This window comes from Mesoplodon densirostris, chromosome 17 (genome assembly GCF_025265405.1).
Source record: "Mesoplodon densirostris isolate mMesDen1 chromosome 17, mMesDen1 primary haplotype, whole genome shotgun sequence".
In the NCBI taxonomy this organism is placed as follows: Eukaryota; Metazoa; Chordata; class Mammalia; order Artiodactyla; family Ziphiidae; genus Mesoplodon; species Mesoplodon densirostris.
Window position 1 is genome coordinate 76,062,107 of NC_082677.1, and position 20,362 is coordinate 76,082,468.

Consider the following 20,362-nt stretch of genomic DNA (forward strand, 5'->3'; position numbering starts at 1 on the left):
CTGGAATAATCAGGCAAGAGATCTAAAATTCCATCTAGTTAAACAGTTTGGTAGGTCCCCACTGTGACCATTCTCTTCCACTTTCTGGTGCAAGAAACACATGGTCCTTGTTCTTGAGAAGCCACATCAGAAAGTCAGTTAAACTTGGCTAACTAGCCAAGCGTACTTTGTGCATTATTCGTTTGTATCAGTGGCTTTGGTGTCCGAGGAGGGGAGGCCGAGTAGGAGCCTGAGGACAGCGTGGCCTGGGCTGGGCAGATGGCGGGCACACTAGCCACGTGCTCAGAGCTGCCCTTGGCCGTCCACACGCCTCCTCTTCCCCGTTCGGGGGCTTCCTGGTTCTCAGCAGCGGCATACGTCTGTGTGTGCGGGGAGTGACGGGTCCTAACTCACTCAGTCTCTGTTGCCCCCCTTCTTATAGAACTCTGTAGATGGGCCGTCGCAGACGTGGAAGGAAGTAGGAGGGACGTGAGGTGTGCCTTTTGCTATTTTCAGCTGTTCGCTTATTCTCTTGTTCACAGTTACAAGTGGGGGCCCTAGGCCTGCTCCGTCTGTGATTTGTCTTGGTGCCCAGGAGCAGCTGTGCGTCCATCAGACTCTGGGGGGTTCTGGTCACCGCACCTCTGGCTGCGGCGCAGGGCAGTCCCAGCCCAGGATTTCTTCCAGTGAGGCCCCAAGTCTCCTAGGGGAGGGGGTCCGCTTCAGCACCGAAGGCGGTTAATACCCGGTGGTCTCCTTCACTTACAGGATAACAAGAAGATGAAGAAATCTCTGGAGGAGGAGCAGAGAGCCCGCAAAGACCTGGAAAAGCTGGTGAGGAAGGTTCTAAAGAACATGAACGATCCCGCTTGGGATGAGACCAACCTCTAAGGAACGTCCTGGGTTCTTTCTCGAAGACCGGTTACGAGACCAAGCTGGAGCCCCGTGACCCACCACCGAGTGACTCTCAGGACCGCAGAGCAGGGCTGCACGGGAGTCCTCTTGCCTTCTGTGTGTAGAAAAGCTGCAGCTGATCACGGCCGTGGCATTCCTGAAGAGCCAGCGTGAGGTGTAGACGCCGAGGCCGGACTGCGCTGCCTTCCTCTCAACATCTCAGTACCTCATTTTGCAATAAGTGCAGTGACTGCGTCTGGCCTTTCAGGCTTTGATTGAATATATATAAATGTTATATATACGTTGCCTGTAAATGCTCCATTTTGAATGCGTATCCGTGGTTGTTGTGTCTGGGCTGATGCCTGTGCTGCGGTCTCCCTCCACTAACCTCTCCGGTCCCGTGCGCTGGGATGCGTGCTCACGCCCTCGTGGGAAGCAGAGTCTGGAGAGCGCACAGGTGTTTCTGGGAGATGCCTGCTCTGTTCTCCGCCACCGCAGTGCTCCGAAAACACCTCCCACTGCAGTCTGCCTAAACAGCTCACCTTGTTCGCACCTGCGGAGACACCTTCATCCCGCCGGAGGGTCTCCTGGGAAAGCAGTATCGCAGTCACTGGCGTGCGGCACTCTGGCTGAACTTGGGGGTCTGGGCCTCAGCCCCGAACCCGAGGAATCGCATCTGCTGCCACCGTGTCCAGCGACAGGTGTGCACGCATCCGCTTCTTGTGAACACCTGAGCGTCGGAGGATATCCGGCCCGCTGAGGGCACTGACGTGTAGGCTGGTTTAATAACTTGGCCAGGTGCACTGTTTTGTCCTCCCCCGAGAGAGCAAGCTCACTAGAACCTGTAAATAAAGTGTGTTATTTATTACACGTCGCCGCAGCCCGTGAGGGTGAGCTGTCCTGCAGGTGGGATTTCTGTGTGAGGCTGGTCTAACCCCGAGACCTGCTCTCCCGTTGGGTGCAGCAGGCAGGCCTTCCGTGCTCGCTGGAAAGGCAGTGTTTCCACTGTTTCAGCAAAAATGAAGCAATATACACCTGAGATTCTCCTAAGGAGTGGGAGCTGAAACGTGCCCCTCCCCCCGTCCCACCTCCACCCCGGTGTCCAGACAGCAGGGGGCAGAGGGGGAAGCCTGTCCTCTCCGCAGCCCTGGGCGGGAAGCCCGGCCTCGGGTCCAGCTGCTCCCTGTGCTCTGCCCGCTGCTCTTATGAAGAGGCCGTTTTTAAAGTGAGATAATCTTTTACAGAGAACAAGTGTCGTGTCTTTAAAAACCAGAATCCCAGCACCTTGCGTCAGAGACATCTCAGAAACGCCCACGTGGCACCAGAGGTGGCTCTGCGAGCTGTGCCCTTTCACTGCATCGGACCGTCCGATGTCCCCGAGCTGGGCGGCTCGGTCCTCGTGGCCCCCATGGTCCTCGGCCCACGGCCTCACTCTCAGGCTCCCCAGCTCGGCCGTTACCTGCTCAGCGGGTGTGCCTGGGGCCCGACGTTGACCTGCCCACACTCGACCTTGTTACGAGAATTGCCAACTTGCTGTACTTAGCGTTGTGTTCACTAGTGCTAGGGCCAGAAGAGATTGTCTCTAGGGTTTTTTGGTAAGCCCTGTTTGTACAGTAGTATCTTTCGATGATGCGTAAGACGTTGCCGTGGGAAGCAGTCCAGTTCGAGTGTACTGAAGCTTGCTGTCTCGAGCAAATTCTAACTCAGGAACCATCCATCACCTGATCTCTCCAGCACTTCGTGGCGGCACTGTTGCCACCAGCATCCTGGGACGGGGCTCTTGCAGACCTGCCTTATCTATTGATTTGAGCACCCCTTCTCCTGAAGGGGTGACCGTTGACATGCTTGTGTAATGCATTACCTTTTCTTCCCATAGATCCAAGGTTTGACTAAGCTTTTGAGGGAGCAGAGAGGATGCGTCTGAGCAGCTCTTTCTGAAAACCTGTCCTGTCGTAAATGGGCTGCACCCGTTTCTCCTTGTGACCTTCTGAGGGGCTGGGGGGTGGATGGGGACATCAGGAAGGGGCCACCTGCCTGCCGGAGTCACCTCTGCTCCCACCTTTTGTGGATGAGGAGACAAAGCCATTGCCTCGCCTGGGACGGGAAGCACTTGGAGGCGTGTGCGGCCCTGGGACGCGCTCTGCGGTGGGACGTTGCGGCCCGCGTGCGCCTCCGCTGTGGACTCCCGATCCCCCCCGACCCCGCCCCGACACGCGGAGTCCCCGTTCACAACTGTGGGGACACTTCACGAAATGCCACAGGCGGTGTCCTGGCCTTGACTACTCATGCTACGTTGTTGTAATTATTAAACTATTTTTCTTATGTTACAGACATGTCACTTTATCTGTGATGTGTTTTTTTCGTGTGTGTGTTACCTTTACACTTAATTTTTTTTTATATCTTAAAATTGTGGTGTGAATTTTTGACGCTGGAAAATACCACATTTGCCTTTAAAATCTAGGGTTTGGGAACACTGGAAGATAAATAAAAATAAAAAACAAAGTTTGGGGGCAGGAAGTGGAAGGAAAGGCTGCCAGGGGCGGCCTCCACTTTGCCTGCCGTCCGTGGACCGCCGGCTCCTGTCCCGGGAGCTCCCGGTAAGCCGAGCGAGGGGCTCGATGGCTGAGCGCCGCTCTCTGGGTTCTGTGGGTCCTTCTAGGAGTGTCGCGTGGTAAACGAAGTGGCCTCTGTGATGCAGGCTTGCCCTTCTCCCACACGGCACCCGGTTTAAGGAGGCCAGAAACCCGTGTTGAGGGGAGAAGCCAGCCGGGCGAGGCGGGGCAGGGGGTTCCCGGCGCGCCTCCTTCCCCAGCGCTTCCACCCTCGACCTGAGGACGGAGCTGGTGGCACGTTGTCACTGTCACCGTGGCTTAAGGGAACTTGCGGATAACTCGGGAGCCAGGGTTTGGCACATTTCGGTCGGCTCTCAGGGAGACGAGCGGTGGACGTGTGTCTTGGCAGACAACCCAGTCTGTCTGTCTGTCCCTGTGTGTGCGCGGTCCTCAGGGTCCTCTGGTCAGGCCCCGGCCCTCCAGACGGCTGGCCCGCAGGGTGGCGAGAACAGACCGCAGGCCCCTGCAGCTGCGAGCTGGCGCCTCCCCCCGAAGGCCTGCAGCCCTGTGTCGGGGACCTAGAAACCTCCTCTGAGTTCTAACGTTTCCATAGAACTGGCCAAGTTCCTAGGGGGAGTGTTAGACGTGATGTCCTTCCCAGCTTTACGGTTCCAGTTCCTCAGGAAAGGGAGGGAGGGAGGTTTAAACGCCACCTGAGATGTCCTGACACGTTCACATCGACGCCACGGGCTCCACGATGAACTCGCCACCGGGGGTGGGGGGTGGGGGTGGGGGAGCCAGTGGCGACGTTTCCCCACCCGCCCCCGTGATGCTCGTTTTGTCCCCAGTCTACCCGGCACCGAATTTCTCCTTTATCTGGCAGTACTTAGAAAGCAAGTGAACCCAGCCCGCAGCCTGACGTCCCCACCCCCCAAGGTTCCTCTCCGGCAGAGGTTCCCAGGGTGCAGTGGATGGGACTGTCCCCCGCCCTGCTCTCCGGGGCCCAGCGAGCCACCGCGCTGGCTGGGGGAGGACGGGGGGCAGGGCAGCGGGCACGCGGGCCGCTCGCCTTCCATCCCGGGAGGAGCCGCGCCAGCCCGCCAGCGCCCCGGGCCCCTGGCCTCCCGGTTCTGGACGAGGCCCTTCGCCTGGCCGCTGCTGCTCGCGTGGCATCTGACTTTTTATTGCGGAAAATTGAAGCCCATGTAGAAGTAACAGGTGACCGTTACTCCCCGAGATTCAGGTGTGGTCACCACCCGCCGCTCCGCGGGTCACACGCCAGCAGTTTGCCGGGTGCTTCCTGTGAAGGGGCTGCGTGGTACATCACTGTAGGATGGGCCTCTCTCATTTCTGGGTTGGAAGGTGCCAGGAGTTTCCAGTGTTTTCTGCAAATCCACCAGAGGGAGGGGCAGGCGCTGGACACTCTGAAAACTGCCCCACAGGACAGGATGGGGACAGTGCTGCTCTTTTGAAGGTTTCCTTGCGTGCAGATCACGCGAGGCTGCCCTTTCCTAACACATGGCTGGATGCTGATCACCTGGGCTCCGCGGGGGCTGAAGTTGCGCCGTTTTAATTTCTCCCTTAGATGCGGTATTTAACGAACTCGATTTTACTTGTAAACAGAAGTGGTTGGCGCTTAACTGGAAGGAGGCGTGAAGTGGCGCCACCCCTGCACACAGCACCCCTGCAGGAGTGAGTGCTGAGGAACCCGGTCAGATGCTGTCCTGGCCGTGAGGGCCAAGCACGTGGCGGGGACCTGGGGCTCCAGCCCTGGGCGGCGTGGCCCGCGGTGCCCGACTCAGGCCCACCCACCTGTAAGCCACTGCCCTGGGTTTATTTTGTCCCCTAAGAGCCACGTTAGGTGCGTGTTAGGGTCTGGAGGCTTCCTTCTCTGGTTATTGTCCCAGCAAAATTGATGACACAGGTGCTGCTTTCCCAAGGCTGCTGTGACAGGTACAGTGAACTGGCTGGGTCCTGACAGCAGAGGCTGATTCTCTCACAGTCCTGAGGCCCAAAGTCTGGAGCCTGCCTATCGGCGGGCCCGGGTCCCTCTGGAGGCACTGGGGGAGGCCCCTTCCAGCCCCCGTGGCGCCCGTCCCAGAGGTGCCCGGTTCTGCCTCTGTTGGCACGTGGCCGTCTGTGTCTTCTCGGCGCCCTCCTCCCCGTGTGTCTGTTTTGCCTCCTTGGTGGGACACCAGTCATTTTGGATTAGGGCCATGGCAATGACCTCATCTTAGCCCAGTGACATCTGCACAGACCCAGCTTCAAACAGCCTCACGTTCACAGGTACTCGGGTCAGGACTTGAACGCGTCTCCTGGCGGGGGCACGACTCAACCCGTCACAGGCGCTGGCCGGTCCCCGCCTCCCTCTGCACAGAGTCCTGTCCTAATGCCCGACTTCCCTCGGCGTGAAGGCCACAGCCCCCCACGCCACCGGCACGCGTGCTCGTGCTTTGGCCTCCGTCGCCTCCCCTCGAGCCACGCCGGGTCCTTCCGGTTCTCAGATTCACCAGGCAGGCCTGCCGCACCCCAGGGCCTGGGTACCTACTGCTGCTTCAGCCTCGCTGGACCCGCTTCTGAGGATGAGCCTGGCCGGCCGATGGGGTGGGGGTCGCTAAGGAAGGGCTGCGATGCGGGGTCTGGAGGCTGCGGGCCTCCACCACGGGGCCTGTGTGACATCACAGCCGGCGGGGCGGGCCTTCCACTGGCCACGAGCTGTGGGAGGGAGGCGGCGGCCCGTCTCTTGTTGGATCCGAGAGCTGCTGTCCACGTGGAGCGTGACCGTGAGCTGTGTGGCTGGAGCTCAGCCGGGGACGTGCCCGCCCGGCCTCCTCCCTTCTTGGCGCAAACTGCCCTGCGGCCTGGCCTCCAGGTCCCCCGTGCTGACTGCTCTCTCCGCAGGTTCCCGTGACCCCCTGGCTGTCCTTCAGCTGCTGCCATGAGATACGCTCCACAATTCAGGAAGTCCCCCTCGCACCTCCTGAAGACATTTGCCGGTAACAGGCCGGGCCGCGCGGGGCTCCGGGGAGGCTGTGGTTTCCGAGCCACGAGGCCCGGCACAGGGGCGGCAGGAAGCGGGCAGGGCCAGCCCGGAGCCGGGGGGAGGGCCGTGGGCGTCCCCGTGGGAACATCTGTGCGGAGGGGACGGGGCGGGGCCTCGGGGGCCGGGGCCTTGAAGCCCTTGAGGGATCTTCTGCGTGTCGAGTTCTGCCTGGCAGTCCTGCAGCTTCGCACCCACACTGCCCCAACGCTGCCCTCTCTCTCCGACAAGTCACCCGTCCAGGGACCCCTCGGAGGGCCGTGTCCCCGAGTGACCCAGGGATCCGGGGCCTCGGACACCAGGCCAGGCGGAGGGCAGCGGGGTGGAGCCGCTCCCTGGAGAGGGCAGCGTGGTCATGGGGCCGAGATGGGGTCACACAGAGGTTCCCAGGAAGGAGGGCCCAGCTGGGAGTGGGTGCCACCGCACAGACGCGGCCCAGGGAGCCTCCCCAGGAACTCACTTCACGGAAGAAACGCTCCGTGGACACCTGACGTAAAGAAAAATGCCTAAAAGCACACGTGGTTTCCCAGCAATGTCCCGAGGGAATTTTCCCCAGTGGGAGGCTCTCTCCTGGGGACCCGGGCACCCTGACACACTCCGGTGCCCTGACCCTACGCCCTGGTCTGTCTGGGGACCCCTGATGCAGCCACGCGGGACATGTGCCCCTCTCACATCTGAGACCCGCGTCACGTGCTGGGCTCAGTTCCAAACCCATGTGTCAATTGTCTGGGCACAAGGGTCCAGGCCTCCTGAACTGCAGAAGTGAAACCAGGGGAAGGAGGTGGGGAGGGGACCCATGGGGCCGTCGCAACCAGGCCAGGCCATGTAGGGGCTCTGAGGGGCCGTCCGGGCGCCGGGGGTCCCTTCCACCTGGAAGCTCGGGTCTGGGAAGCGCCGTGGATTCGGGAACCCAAGAGGACTCCAACGAGGGTATAATGGGTGTGGGATGCCCTGCGGCACAGGGGTACAGGGCCGGCTGCCGTGCTGCTTCTCCAGCCCCCCTTTTCCTTATGAGCCACTCTGCAGAAATAACCCAAATGGTCTGTGCGGCGCTTTACAGTTTATAAGGCGCTTTCGCGGAAACGATTTCAATTTTCACGGCCCCTCTGTGAGGGAATCAACGTTGGCTTTAGACCGACAGGCAGAGCGGACAGAGGTGCACGGTAGATCAACAGCCGAGACCACAGGCCGCGCGGGCAGGTCCCCGGGTCAAGCCCTTCCTCCCCACGCTGGCGTGACCTTCCCTCCCTCACCTCTAACACGGGCGGGCATGAGGAGGGTCTCTGCAGAGGGGCTGCTGGAACGATCGAAGGAGATAGAACTTGGAGAAATCCCTGAGGGGGCTCCTTGCAGCCCTGACACACTTGAGGAAAACCCAGCACAGCTCACGTCCCCTCAGAGTCTGCAGGGACCGAGCCCTCGCCCGAGACCTCAGCGACCACGGCGACAACGGCCCGGGAGCCAGCATAGCCCTGCACCCCCGGGTCAGCGGGCCAGCTCTGGCTCCCAGACTCCGGCTGCAGGGGTCCCCGACTCTGTCCAGCCTTCCGTCTGCAACGGTGGCCTCCGCAGCACAGGCCCCACGACGGGGAGGCCGAGGACACGGGATGGGGCACACCTGGAGTCGGGGTGTCCTGGGACACGGAGGAAAGGGCATGGGAGGGCGGTGGGTTTCCCTGGAATCCCTTAGTCTGAGAGACCAAACTCCCCCGCCAAACCGAGGAAGACGGTGTTCCTTGGAGACTCAGGAAAGGGCGGGCCCTGCTCTGCGCCCGCCGGGGAGACCGTGTTTACTGCTGATGGGGCACCTGCTCAGAGCTGAGCCCCTGCGGTCCTTTGCCCTCCGCTGCAAGGCACGTGCCTTCCTGGCACTAAACTTTCTGTCCTTTCGATGCGCCTTTTAAATTCTGAAATAATCCTCATGTCGGTCATTTTAACTCAGTCTGCGCTTAAATGTGGATTAAGAACATGTTACTGACCGAACTCCCAAACACCCATTGTATTAGGTCTGTGTTTCCCAATTGCTTTGTGGAGCGCTGAGCCCAGCTCGCCGGGATGCGTTATCTCCTTAATCCCTGAGGGACCCCGCATTATTCTGTGTGCGTCATCAACTTGACATTGTCGTGTTCAGAAATCTAATTCATTCCAGATCTGAGTTTCAAAGTGCGATGTGTATGATGCATAACGAAAACTGTGACAGAAGCCACCATGCACACCCGTGAGCTCCCGTCCCTGCCCCGCGTTCCTTCGAGTCAGAGGGCGCTGCGTATCAGGGTAACGTCCGTGTGTGTCTGCTTTGCAGTGTGCGACATCCCTCTGTATGACTTATGTGACTACAGTGTCACCAGATATCGGTGCAAGGAACTCGGGTGCTGCTTTTATAAAGGCATCTGCTATGAGAAGGCCGTTCCCAGTAAGTATCCGGCCAGGCCCGCCCTGGCGGACAAAACCACGCGGGCCAAGAACGGCCTGCTTCCCTCTCCCGGGTCTCCGTTGCTGTTCGGGCCTCTTTCTTTGTTTCCTGGTCACATTGCCCTGCTCGGTGCAGCCGCAGGAGAGACGGCTCTGAGGGTCTGGGCCCGGGACTTCAGCCACCGGAGAGAGTCCACTCCCGGGTGGAACAGACGTGCTGTTGAAGAGGCTTATTTGAGATCCCTCCATCCTGGGGGGGTGAGGGGGTGTAGAAGCCTGCGTTGGAGGAGACGGCTCTGCAAAAGCAGCTGGCTCAGGGCAGGGTGCCCGCGGCTGTGCGCGAGGGGAGGCCTGACCCAGGAGGGAGCTGGAGCCCTGAGGACCCAGGACAGACCCCCGACTGGGGTCAGGATGAAACTTAGACCTGACACTGAGCTCTGCGGCCGGTCCCTGAAGCCCAGGATGCGCCTGGGGAGGTGGAACTAGTAGGGGGGCCTGGGATGGGGAGGGGCCCCGAGCTGGAGGGGAGGCCGGACCCTCCCAGTCAGACAGCAAGGGAGGCACCCGGGACTCAGAGGGCAGCAGGAGGGGTGAGCGGGGAGGAGGAGGTGAGCTGGGTCTCCTGGCCCAGAAGGGATGCCCTAACGATGCTTTTTCTGGATACTTCCCCACACTTCTGCCTCTGAAATTGTCTAAATTAGTATTTCCAAACACTCAAATTCTACTTGATGGTTGATGCTTTTCCTTGCCCTGTATGCGTCCGTTTTAGAAACGGGGGTGAGGGCTCTAGGACTTTTGGGAAGGGGTAAACACGTCCCTGGAACAGGGCAGCCTGCAGGAGACCTCACTGGGGAGGAGGAACGTGTCCCCAGATACAGAAAGCTGGCCGTGGACCCTCAGCTCTGATGCTCTGGGAAATGTGTCCTGTACCCTCCTCCGCCCTCACCCCCTAGGGGTCAAGGGCGCAGCTGTGTCCTGTGACTTTCCGGGATTTCTTCTTCCTTTGTTTCTCCTCTGTGGTCCCACCTGGGCTCAGCCGCCCATCCCCAAGGCCTACCTTCTCCTTCCTGGACATGGGAAGTCAGAAACATTACCCTTGGGGCAGCCCCATTCCACAGGCTCAAAACCTTCCACCAGCTCCTTCAAGAAGTGATATTCTGAGCAAAACAAGAAGCTAAAGCATCGGCAAGATCCGCGTTCAGCCAAAGGGAGAGCATTGTCTTCCTTTATGGTGAAGATTCGGTGGGTAGGGCCAAAGTGGAGGCAGTTTAGCTCAAAAAGAGGCAGATAAGAGGCCACAACGAGCACTCCTCATAGCTGGGAGGATTTTCTGGTGACAGTTTCTCATTCAGATCTTGAGTTAGAAGACTTGGGACCAGATCTCCTTACTCATCCCACCTGCCACCTCCAGGGACCCCAGCACCCCTAGGATCCCACACCCCTTCCCCTGTACCTGAAGATAGAAGCAATTGGAAGTTACCTCCTTTGGTTGTTATTTTTACTGAGATAGAATTCTCATGCCGTAAAATTCACCCTTTTGAAGTGTACAATTCAGTGACTTTTAGTATATTCACAAAGTTATACACTATAAATTCCAGAACATTTTCATTATCCCCAAAAGAAACCTGCACCCATTAAACCATCACCCTGTTCCCCTCCCCTTCCAGTCCCTGGTAACCACCAATCTGTGTCTATGGATCTACCTGTTCTGGACATTTCATATAAATGGAGTCATACCATATGGGGTGGCCTTTTGTGCCTGGCTTCTTTCACTTACATAATGTTGTCAAGGTTCATCTATGATGTACCATGTGTCAGTATTTCACTCCTTTTTATGGCTGAATAATATTCCATTGCGTGGATGGACCACATTTTGTTTATCATTTGTCTGTTGATGGGCATTTGGGTTGTTTCCACTTTTTAGCTATTATGAATGAAGCTACTATGGACAAATGCACACACAGATTTTGCATGAACATGTTCTCAATTCTGGACCATATATTAACTCTACTTTAAAATTTTGAGGAAGTGTCAAACTAGTTTCTTTCTTTTGCCTGCTCAAATCTACCATTGAGGTCCTCTGGTGAGATTTTCATTTCCATTATTATACTTTCAACTTCAGAATTTCCATTTGGTTCTTTTTTTTTAATTAAATAATTTCTATCTTTTTGTTGATATTCTCCATTTGGTGAGATATCATTCTCATACTCCAGTTCTTTAGACATGGCTTCCTTTAGTTCTTTGAACATATTTAAAATAAAGTCTTTGCCTAGTAAGTCTAACATCTGGGCTTCCTGGGGGACCATTTCTGTGGATGGCCTTTTTTCATGTACATGGCCATATTTTCTTATTTCTTTGCATGTCTCGTATTTTTTGTTGACAGTAGACATTTAAAATAATATAATGTGGCAACTCTGAAAATCAGGTTCTCCTGCCTCCCCAGATCTCTTGCTGTTGCTATTGTCATTGTTTCATGACTTTTCTGGATGAATTCTGTAACATCTGTATTCTTTGTGGTGTGTGCTCATTGAAGACTCTGCTTGGTCAGCCTAGTGGTCAGACTAATGGCTGGACAGAAATCTCTGTAGACACCTGGAAACAATTATCTCTCAGTCTCTGCTGAGGGCCCTGTGTGTGTGTTGGGACCCACCTTCTACAGGCAGCCAGATAGTTCCCAACTCTACCTTAACCTTCACTTCCTGCTTGCACAGAACCTCAAGGTCAGCCACCAGTGCAAACTTGGAGCCTTCTCAGGTCTTTCCTAGGTATGTGCACAGCTCTGGACATGCCCACTGCCTTCTAGGTTCCAAGGACTATGTCACAGCTTTCCAAACCTCCCTGTAGACAGATCATCCCCTGGTTTTCCCTCTAAGCTTTTTGGTCAGCCTGTTGTTTGCCTCCAACTGCTTTCAACCACCTCAGCCATCGTGATTCTCAACAATCACGATGCCTCTGATTATTTCCAGCCAATGGCTGAGAGAAAGGCTGTTCACACTACATGAGCTCCAAGTCAAGTCACATAAAGACAACCTTGTGAGTGGAGTCTTCCAGTGAAGCACCAGATGGAACAAAGTGTGACCATTTTCTGGGAATAGGACTTTGAAGGAGTTTCAGTCCTGTTCCTTACTCTCCGGTGGTACCAAGCTGCTGGTTGTCACCAGGACTGTGGGCTGTAGGTTTTCATGACTATCATGAAACTGGAGAGAGGGCAGGAGAGGTGGGAACAGGCATGTTAAAATGTCCAAATATCACTGTTGTTACTGAGATTCATCTGTTCATCTTGCATAAAGAGACTGCTGCAAGATTTTGGTTAATTTCCAAAGTTTTGAGAAAGTTTATTACCTCAATTTTGGCCCTGTTCTCATTACTTTTCTGAAGGAGGGTATTTTGGGGCAGGAGCTTCTGCTCTGCCATTTTTTCTGATGTCACCCTGAAAGTTAATTTTGGGCTTTAATGAACCTCTAGTCCAGTTGTACACAGTGGGGTAGTGAGAGAGGTACCACAAGACATAGTGCTTTTTTTTTTTTTCTTAAAGGAGTTCATTCTCCTCCATCTGTCTCATTGTAAAACCCATGGCCTCTTACTTGAGAGAGCTGGATGAGTCTCAGGTCTCACACTGTTGAATGACCCATCACATTGCTGCATCCCAGCCGCTCGTTCACTGGGGGATGTGACAGGTACTCCTGAGGCTGACTTCATGGCACTGGGTGGTGGTTTGGCCATAACTTGCTGCTTTTTGCACTTGTCATTCTTTTGTTGCTTTGTGGTTTTAGCAGTTGGACGCACACACATGTCACTATTTGGAGAGCAGCTGACGATTACAATCTGGCTCACTTCATTTCCATCACGGAGTTTTGCTTCTTAGAGGACGCTGGTGTCCTAGGCACATATGCAACTTAGTTTTTCTGAGACGTTTACCACGTGGGGCTCCTAAAAGCAGGAGACTTTAACATCCAAAGGGTATGTGAGTTTGTTCTTTCAATCTTCTACATATACAGAGGCAAAAGGCATTCAATTCCCAGGTCAGGTTACAGGGCAGGGCATGGTCTTTGGCCATTAATTATCCCAATTTACTCACATCCTAATGAAATGGAGCCCTAACAGCATAAAGCAGTGAAATGGATCATTCAAGGAAGAATGCATCCAGCAAAGGAAATCCAAGCTGCTGCTGCTGCTTTTTCTTTATTTTTCATGTGTTCCATCCCCTGAGCATCTTCTCATCAGAGTTTTATTGTGGGAGTTGGCCATTTTGTAAATGTTAGTATTTCAGACATCGTTTAAATTAGAGCAATCACCTGATGCCTGTCACTTATTTGAAAAATGAACCTTATTCCTTACAGCACCTTAATGATTAGTGTCCTTAAGGAACCCAGGAAAGAACACACACTGAAGAGTTTTTGTCCTTGCAGAGGGCTCACTGTTCTGCAAGTGGGTGTGTCATGTTTGCATGGAGGCGAGTATTAGTGCTTTTTCCACTCTTTCAATGATAATCAATGAGTTGTGTGAGCTAGGCTTTTTCTTCAGACTTCTTTCGAGCTCAGGAGGTTGGGCCACCTGTGGGAAGCGTCTGGGCAGTGAGCCCTGCACTCGGGTCCTCGCTTGCCCTCAAATTAGTTTTCATTTCTTCGACATCCTTCTCATTGAAGACGGCGAGCGAACCTTTGTACTGTGTAAGTTGTGGTGTTCGGTGACAGGGTGTTATGAGTTCTTTGTGCACGTAATTCCATGTTATGAAAACCTTTCACCAACTTCTTAAATTGGCTGGTTAGCAGTGCGCATTGTGTTGTGGCATAATCTGTATTATTAGGAACATGAACTTGGGGAATTAACATTAGATCTTTGAGAAAGAATTGGGAATTCAAAGAGGATGACTTGCTTTCATTCCTCAGTCTTGATTGTAGGGTACAGTATTTAACCTGTCATTTCTTCTAAGTGTTTGACTTCAGTTTCTTCATGGGACTTGCTGAGACGATTTCAAAACTTTTGTTTAACTGTATTTGGGGGAGGACTTGCCAAGATATTCCTTCAGTTGCTGTTTTTTCTGAGTGATCAATCATAGTATGTGTTTTAGGACAAATCACACATATTGCTTGTAACAAATAGCGTGCTGGCCAGAGACTGTGCAGAGAGAATCATTGAGATTCAGTCTCTGCCTTCAGGAGCTTGACCTCGAGAACAAAAAGTACTCGCACATGTAAAGGTGTAAAAGACATGCTGACAATAGAAAACTAAATCATTGACTAAATATGTGTGTCTCACTAACAGGGATTCACTTACATACAGATTCTGAATTTCTTTCACGAACCAGGACACAAAACCACACTAAGGAACCACACTAAGTCCTTGGAATTCAAGAATTCGTGGGTTGCCTTCTTGTCCCTTAAAAGCTCCTAATTCGCACTTTGTTTCAATTCCATTCATTCAACATCGTTTAAAGCGTACTTTGTGTCAAGGCCTAGGACCCCCTATATTAGTTATCTATCCCCGTGTGACAGATGACCCAAAACTCAGTGGCCTCAGGCAACAACTTAGGGGCTTAGCTGGGTGGTTTGGTCTCCGGTGACTCATGGGAATTATAGTCAAGATTTCAGGAGGCTGCGCCAGCTGTCCAAGGCCAGCCTGGGGCTGTGCCACCTGCCCCGTGGGTCTCACCTTGTCACAAGTCTGCCTGCATGTCCTTATACATGAGACGGTCTTCCCCAGAGCCAGCGAGCAGCGAAAGAGCAGGGTAGGAGCCACGGTGACTCTGACCTCGCCTTGGGGGTTCAGAGGTCAGCCCCATACACCGCAGAAGCATCTACACCACGGTGTAGATTCCAGGAGGTGAGAATCGCTGGAGGCATCTCGGAGGCCCTGAAGATTCGGGGGTGAACCTAGGTGCGTGCATTTCCACGGGAAAGGCATCGTGGACAGAAAGAAGCCAACAGATCGGAAGGATCCTCCAACAGGAAGTTTCCTAATTTGGTCACCGTTGAGGGGAGGCAGAGTGTATCAAGCACCACACAGCCCCAGGTCTCCCCCCAACCCCGCCCTCTCCCTGTGAACGCCCGAGCATGAGCGCCAGCAGCTCCAGGAAACTGAGCATCTGCGTTTCCATCGCTGAGCTATTTGGCTTCAAGCCCTTTCAGTTTTCTGACTTTAGCCCCACATCCAGGACCCCCGTGCCCCGCCCGACTGCCAGAGCCCCTGCAGATTAGCCAGTGCGCGTCCCACTGGGGTCATCCTCGCATCCTGGGAGGCAGCTTCCTCTACAACCATCGCTTACCTTCTGTTCTGGTTTGGACTGTGTCCCCCGAGGAGAGATGCTGAAGCCCTAGCCTCCAGTACCTGTTGTGTGACCTGGTTTGGATGGGATGAGTTAAGATGGGGTCATCCTGGAGGAGGCGGGCCCTTGTTCCAACATGACTGGTGTCTTATAAGAGGAGACACAGAGACAGAGACTCGGGAGACACAGACTCGGGGAGAATGCTCCGTGAAGGCAGACACACAGGGACGGAGGCCGTGTGATGACGGAGCCAGAGGTGGGGTGATGCGCCCACATGCCCGGGGGTGCCGGGAGCCACAGGAGCTAGAAGAAGCAGGAAGGATCCCCACCTCCACCCCCCAGAACCTTCAGAGGGAGCACGGCTCTGCCCATCACCTTGGCCTTGGGCTTCTGGTCTCCAGGCTGTGAGCCGATACGTCTCTGTGGTTTCGAGCTGCCCAGTGGTGGCGCCCCTCCGTCCTCACAGCCCCAGGGCAGCACCGCCCAAGCGGGGACACTGTGTCTGATAATGTTATTACTGGTGAAGGTGAAACGGTTGAGCGGGAGGAGGAAGTAAGGGAATTGAAGCAAATCACATCACTCGAGGTCGGCGTTTGCAAGCCAGCCAGTCCGCTTCCCGTGAGCGGCGGGAGGGCGGTCGGAGAGAGGCCGGCAAGTACCCCCGTGCGCGAGCCCCTCCCGGCGCTGTACTGGCAGGCGTGCTCGCTTCGCCGCTTTCAAGTCCTGACGTGAGCGCCCGATGAAGACAGCGCGGAGGACAGACCCGGGGCGGAAGAGCGTGTGGTTACCGAGCGGAGCCGCGCGCACGCAGAGTTGCCCGGCCTGAGGGTGCCGCCCGGCCTGAGGGTGCCGCCCTTGAGTCACCCGAGCGTCGGGCCGGCCGGCGGGGCCCTCGTGGGAGGCTGGTCCCCAGGCCCGCCTGTGAGCCTGGGCGCCGCGAGGCCCCTGCGGCGGAGGAGCCCTAGAGAAGGCTTGGGGGGCTCGTCCAGCTCCGCCTTCCCCCTCCTTCCCCGGGCGCGCAGAGGGGCCCGGGATTCACACCAGCGGATGCTCCCGCACCGGGAAGCGCCAGGGGAGCGGTCGCCCCTGGGGCACCTTGAAAGGCTCAGGTTCTTCTGTCGGGGGTGGAGGAGACGTGAGCAGTTTGGGGCAGTGCACACCCCTCGTTAATAACGGAGAGCTCAGTCCGTGAAATTTGAACTCAGACCCGAGGGATCGGCCACCCAAAAACATCGCCTAATGTTTTGGGACAATTGACCTGAGTATTGAGGGACCGTTTCCAGGGAACCGGGGGCAGGGTGCGGGCCCCGATCACAGGAGGCGAGGCGGCCGGGTGCTGCTCTTTCTGGAGGACAGACAGACGAGGGAGCCTCTCCCCACAGCCGTCCTCAGGGGTCCTCTGGGGGCCACGGGCCGCCCTGAGGGCCTGCAGGTGGAGCCTTCTTCCCTCTGCGAGTGGCTTGGATCCTGCACGTGTTTCCAGGGGGAGAAGGTGGAGAGGCGGGTGCTCAGGGCGGAGCTGGGCCTCAGGGGCAGGCGGAGGGCGTGGCCAGCTCCGGGGAGCATCCCTTTGGGGACGGACCTGGGTCCAAGTGATGAACTGAAATTGTTTTCCAGCTTATGTGCAAGTGTTTTCCGCCTTGATCGTGATCATTGCCGGGGCCTTTATCATCACCATTATTTACAGGTCAGTGCTTTCGTTCTCTGAGCCTCACCTGCAGACCCGAGAGGGAGAGGAACAGGATGGTGTGGGCGGGCGGCTCCCCAGCCTTGCCATGGGGGACGAGGAGGGCCCTCTGTGGACGCGAGCCTGCTGGGGGGACCAGCCTCTGTCCCCGGCGCTCTTGATAGCAATGCCAGTGGCATCGAAGGACACCTGACATCTCCAGGTTGGCTCGTCCCGCCTCAGCCTCGTGGCCAGCGAGCGCTGGGTCTGCAGAGCCCCGGCCGCTGGTCCGCACCCGGGCAGCCCTGTCCTTCGGCCTGTGATGGTCGTGATGCAGCCGTGTGCTCAGACCCGAGTCCCCGGGCGGTGTCAGTGGTGAGGACTCACCTCACCAGGCCTGGCTGTCACCTGTGGTCCACGGGCAGGACTGGACTTCAGCCTTCGTGCGGGGCCCTAGCACCTGTGACATGGACAGAAGCCACTGAGATTAGTTGAGTCACTGTGTCCAACAAGGAGGGAAACCGCTTTCATCCTCCGAGCGGTGCCGGGTGGCGTCTTGATGGACTGGCCTGGCTGTGACCTGCATGTGATGCTCCCTGTTCTGTCCTTGGAAGCCTGGGTGCCACGTGCCGAGCCTGTTTAGAGCACGTATAAGAAACAAAAATGAGGACTATTAAGACAAAGCATTTATCTTGACAAATACACGTTCATGATCATGAACCCTATGTTTTTAGGGGCACGTCCTGGTGGAGGGCTGGGCGGCCCATAGAGTTCTCTACCCTTAATTTCTCTGATTGTGATAAAAACTCTCTTTCCATCAGAGTTGTCCAAGAGGGTAGGAGAGAAAAGGAAGTCCCTACAGAGGTACATTTGTCCTCCAAATCCAGCGCTGAAGTGGAAATGGTGCCCTCGGGTGAGCGGCCGGCGGGGTCAAAGGCCCCGAGCACAGAGCCGTGGCACAAGAGCCCGGAGAGCGGCAGGGAGGGCGGTAAGGTGGCGGGAATCCCAGCTTTACTTCCTCTGCGGTCTTCTCTGGTAAAGACACTCGGCAACCCTGTCAACCCTTCTGCGAGTTATACTTGTTTTTTAGTTTGGACAAAAGTCTATCTTCTCCAGCTGGGAGGGGTGGGTTTGCAAGGCGTATTCTGCCTTCAGCACAGGCTTCCCGTCCACAAGGCCATTCCCTCCTAGAAACATCGCCTTCCCTCTCCTGCCCTCCGTGTCCCCTCAGACACATCCTGCCGGGGTGTGGGCAGCGGGACTGCTGGCTGAGCTGCAGCCCAGGTGCTGGCTGGCGGCGTGAGAGCGTCTCCTCCTTCTGCGGCGCCTGCAGCTGTGAAGTGTCCCCCCCGCTGCTCTGGTTTCCAGGAAGCCCAGTTGCTTGTCTGGTCACTCACCCTCTTAGGCGGGCTTTGGCCGGAGCCCCTGGCAGGGTAGAGAAGAGTGTCCTCAGTGATCGTCTCTGTCCTGGGCCATGTTTGTGCGGGAACTCCGTCTAGGGCTCTTGGTATCACGGGTCACAAGGCGTGGCTTTCCTGGAGCAGTGAGCGGCCTGCCCAGACGTCTTCAGGGACCTGGACCTGGCCCCTGGCGGATGTGCAGGCCCTGCGCGCGCCTTCTCAGGGTGCTCCCTGTGGGGAGAGGTGCAGACCCTCCTCCCCCGGGAATGAGTGGAGAGGCTCGGGGCAGCAGAGGCGCCCCCGCCACCAACTTGCTTTTGAGTGAATCATGGCCACGTGTGTGCCCTGCAGCTGTGTTCACAGGCCTTGAAGAAATTCCCCTGGGGTGGCCGAGTAGTCCATTCAAAGGCCACTTCTTTTTGTTTTGTTTTTAATCCCGCAGCACTGGCCGTACCAGAAGACGAAGAAACTGAGGACTGAGGTGCGTGCTGGGGACCAAGTGAAGATGGGAGGGAATCTCTGAGAGAAATGGGGCAGCGGGGGAACGGCTGTTGAAGTATGTTATGCAGTGGCCACCCGATGAGGAAAAATAAAAGTATCTTGAAAGCTTCGTGTTCCGTGTTGTGCACCCAAGGCCAGAGTTTTACCTTCAGAGGGAGGAAGCCGTCGGAGCTGAGACCGTGCCCCGGGAGCTTGCATTTCTGACATTCGGCTTGGTACTGACCCCGGGACCGGCAGCTCGCAGTGTGACTCAGCACCGAGACCCCCTTTGCAGGGCACAGGCTACAGGTTCACCGGGTGGGCTGTCACTCAGACCCACAGGGAGGGCAGGCCTTGCCCAGCAGGAGCAGCATGACCCTCCCCAGGGTCCCGCTCCCGTGACAGGATGCACGTGGGCTCAGCATGACTGACACTTGCTCAGTGTGGGTGACGCCAGCCCAGGGGGACCCCGTGGTCTTGGAGAATCCCTGCTTTTATGTTGGAAACTTGCATTCTCCAGAGCTTCACAAAGGGATTATTTGGATAAGGAATCAGCACACAAAAGCCCCTAGAAGCCCTCGTTTATTTTCTAGCTGGTAAGTTCTAGCGCGTGTGGACGTGAGTGGGGGTGGGTCAGGGTCTTGCTGCCGCTTCCGCCTCACAAGCGTCCTGCCGACCTTGGTTGTCCCCCTCGGGTTGGTCTGGGTCAGGTGTCGGCACACTGGTCACAAAGGACCAGATAGCAACTATTTTAGGCTCTGCGGGCCCTGCGTCCCGACACCTCTTCGACTCTGCTGGCGCAGCATCCAGGCGGCCCCAGGTCACGGAAATGCCTGGGTGGATGTGGCGGGTTCCGATAAAATCTTTTTTATGAGAACAGGTAACAGGGTGGACGTCCCCGCCGGCCGTGGTTTGTCATCCCCGAGTCCTGAGATACTAGAAGTGTGTTTGTGTGACCTGGGTACCTGTGAACTCCTTGGGCTATCTCCAAATAAAGGGGAAGATGGACTTGACCTGCCTTCTTCAATACATCTAGGGTTATGTTTACACTAACCTCAACTCAGATGGTCTATATTTCCCAATTTCCAAAATTATTCCCAAATAATTCAGAATAAATTGACTTTTGTGGTAAATCCTTTGTGAAGAAGTTGCTTTAGATATTTTACTAATAAAGCATCAACTTTGCAAACTAAGATCTGCAAGGAGATGTCCAAAACATTTGCTTCTGCAAAAAAGTAGTCTGTAAAATGCATTGTATAGGAACAAAATAAGGAGGCAAGAGACTTTGCAGTGACATTTGATGAGGGTGGACACACTTTGGTATAGAAACCTGCAGTATGGAAAAGTATGCAGTATAATAATAAAGGAATAATTCACAAGGAAACATGCAACCTTCCTGGTGGGTGACTGGAGAAGCAAAGGGGTAGAGACTTACCGTCCAAGAACATCTGGGAGAGCGGGGGGTACTTCCCCCGAGTTATGAATCGTTGGAACTTGATCAGGCTTAGTAGGCATCTGCTGATTGGAGGAGGCTACCAGGAAGAAATTCCATGCGTGACAGAGTTCCTGGTTGTCTGGGGAGTGACACTCTGCAGAGTTTTGCAAATCTTTAGAACGGAAGAGGGAAGTTGGCTGGATGTTTCATTGACATCGATGTGGCTGTGATACCAACCT

At 55.7% G+C, this 20,362-nt stretch overlaps 2 protein-coding genes across 3 annotated transcripts in view; both read left to right on the plus strand.

Annotated features, from left to right (window-relative positions):
• ARHGEF7 (Rho guanine nucleotide exchange factor 7) overlaps positions 1-3,206 on the plus strand; it is a 125,380-nt gene extending 122,174 nt beyond the window's left edge. For both annotated transcript variants that reach the window (XM_060079573.1, XM_060079575.1), the window contains one exon: positions 748-3,206. In XM_060079573.1, the coding sequence (XP_059935556.1) occupies positions 748-870 (123 nt within the window). In that variant the 3' untranslated portion in view covers positions 871-3,206. The remainder of the gene's footprint in view (positions 1-747) is intronic.
• A 3,157-nt stretch (positions 3,207-6,363) lies between these two features.
• TEX29 (testis expressed 29) lies at positions 6,364-18,688 on the plus strand. The gene is made up of 5 exons (XM_060079572.1): positions 6,364-6,421; positions 8,768-8,878; positions 16,760-16,829; positions 17,630-17,796; positions 18,651-18,688. The coding sequence occupies exons 1-5, from the start codon at positions 6,364-6,366 to the stop codon at positions 18,686-18,688; spliced, it is 444 nt and encodes a 147-aa protein (XP_059935555.1).
• Positions 18,689-20,362: the final 1,674 nt, after the last annotated feature.

Coding starts and splice junctions, on each gene's coding strand:
- TEX29 (XM_060079572.1), top strand. CDS start 6,364: ATGAGATACGCTCCACAATTCAGGAAGTCCCCCTCGCACCTCCTGAAG. Junction 8,879..16,759: donor CTATGAGAAGGCCGTTCCCA/GTAAGTATCCGG, acceptor ATTGTTTTCCAG/CTTATGTGCAAGTGTTTTCC. Junction 16,830..17,629: donor ATCATCACCATTATTTACAG/GTCAGTGCTTTC, acceptor TCTTTCCATCAG/AGTTGTCCAAGAGGGTAGGA.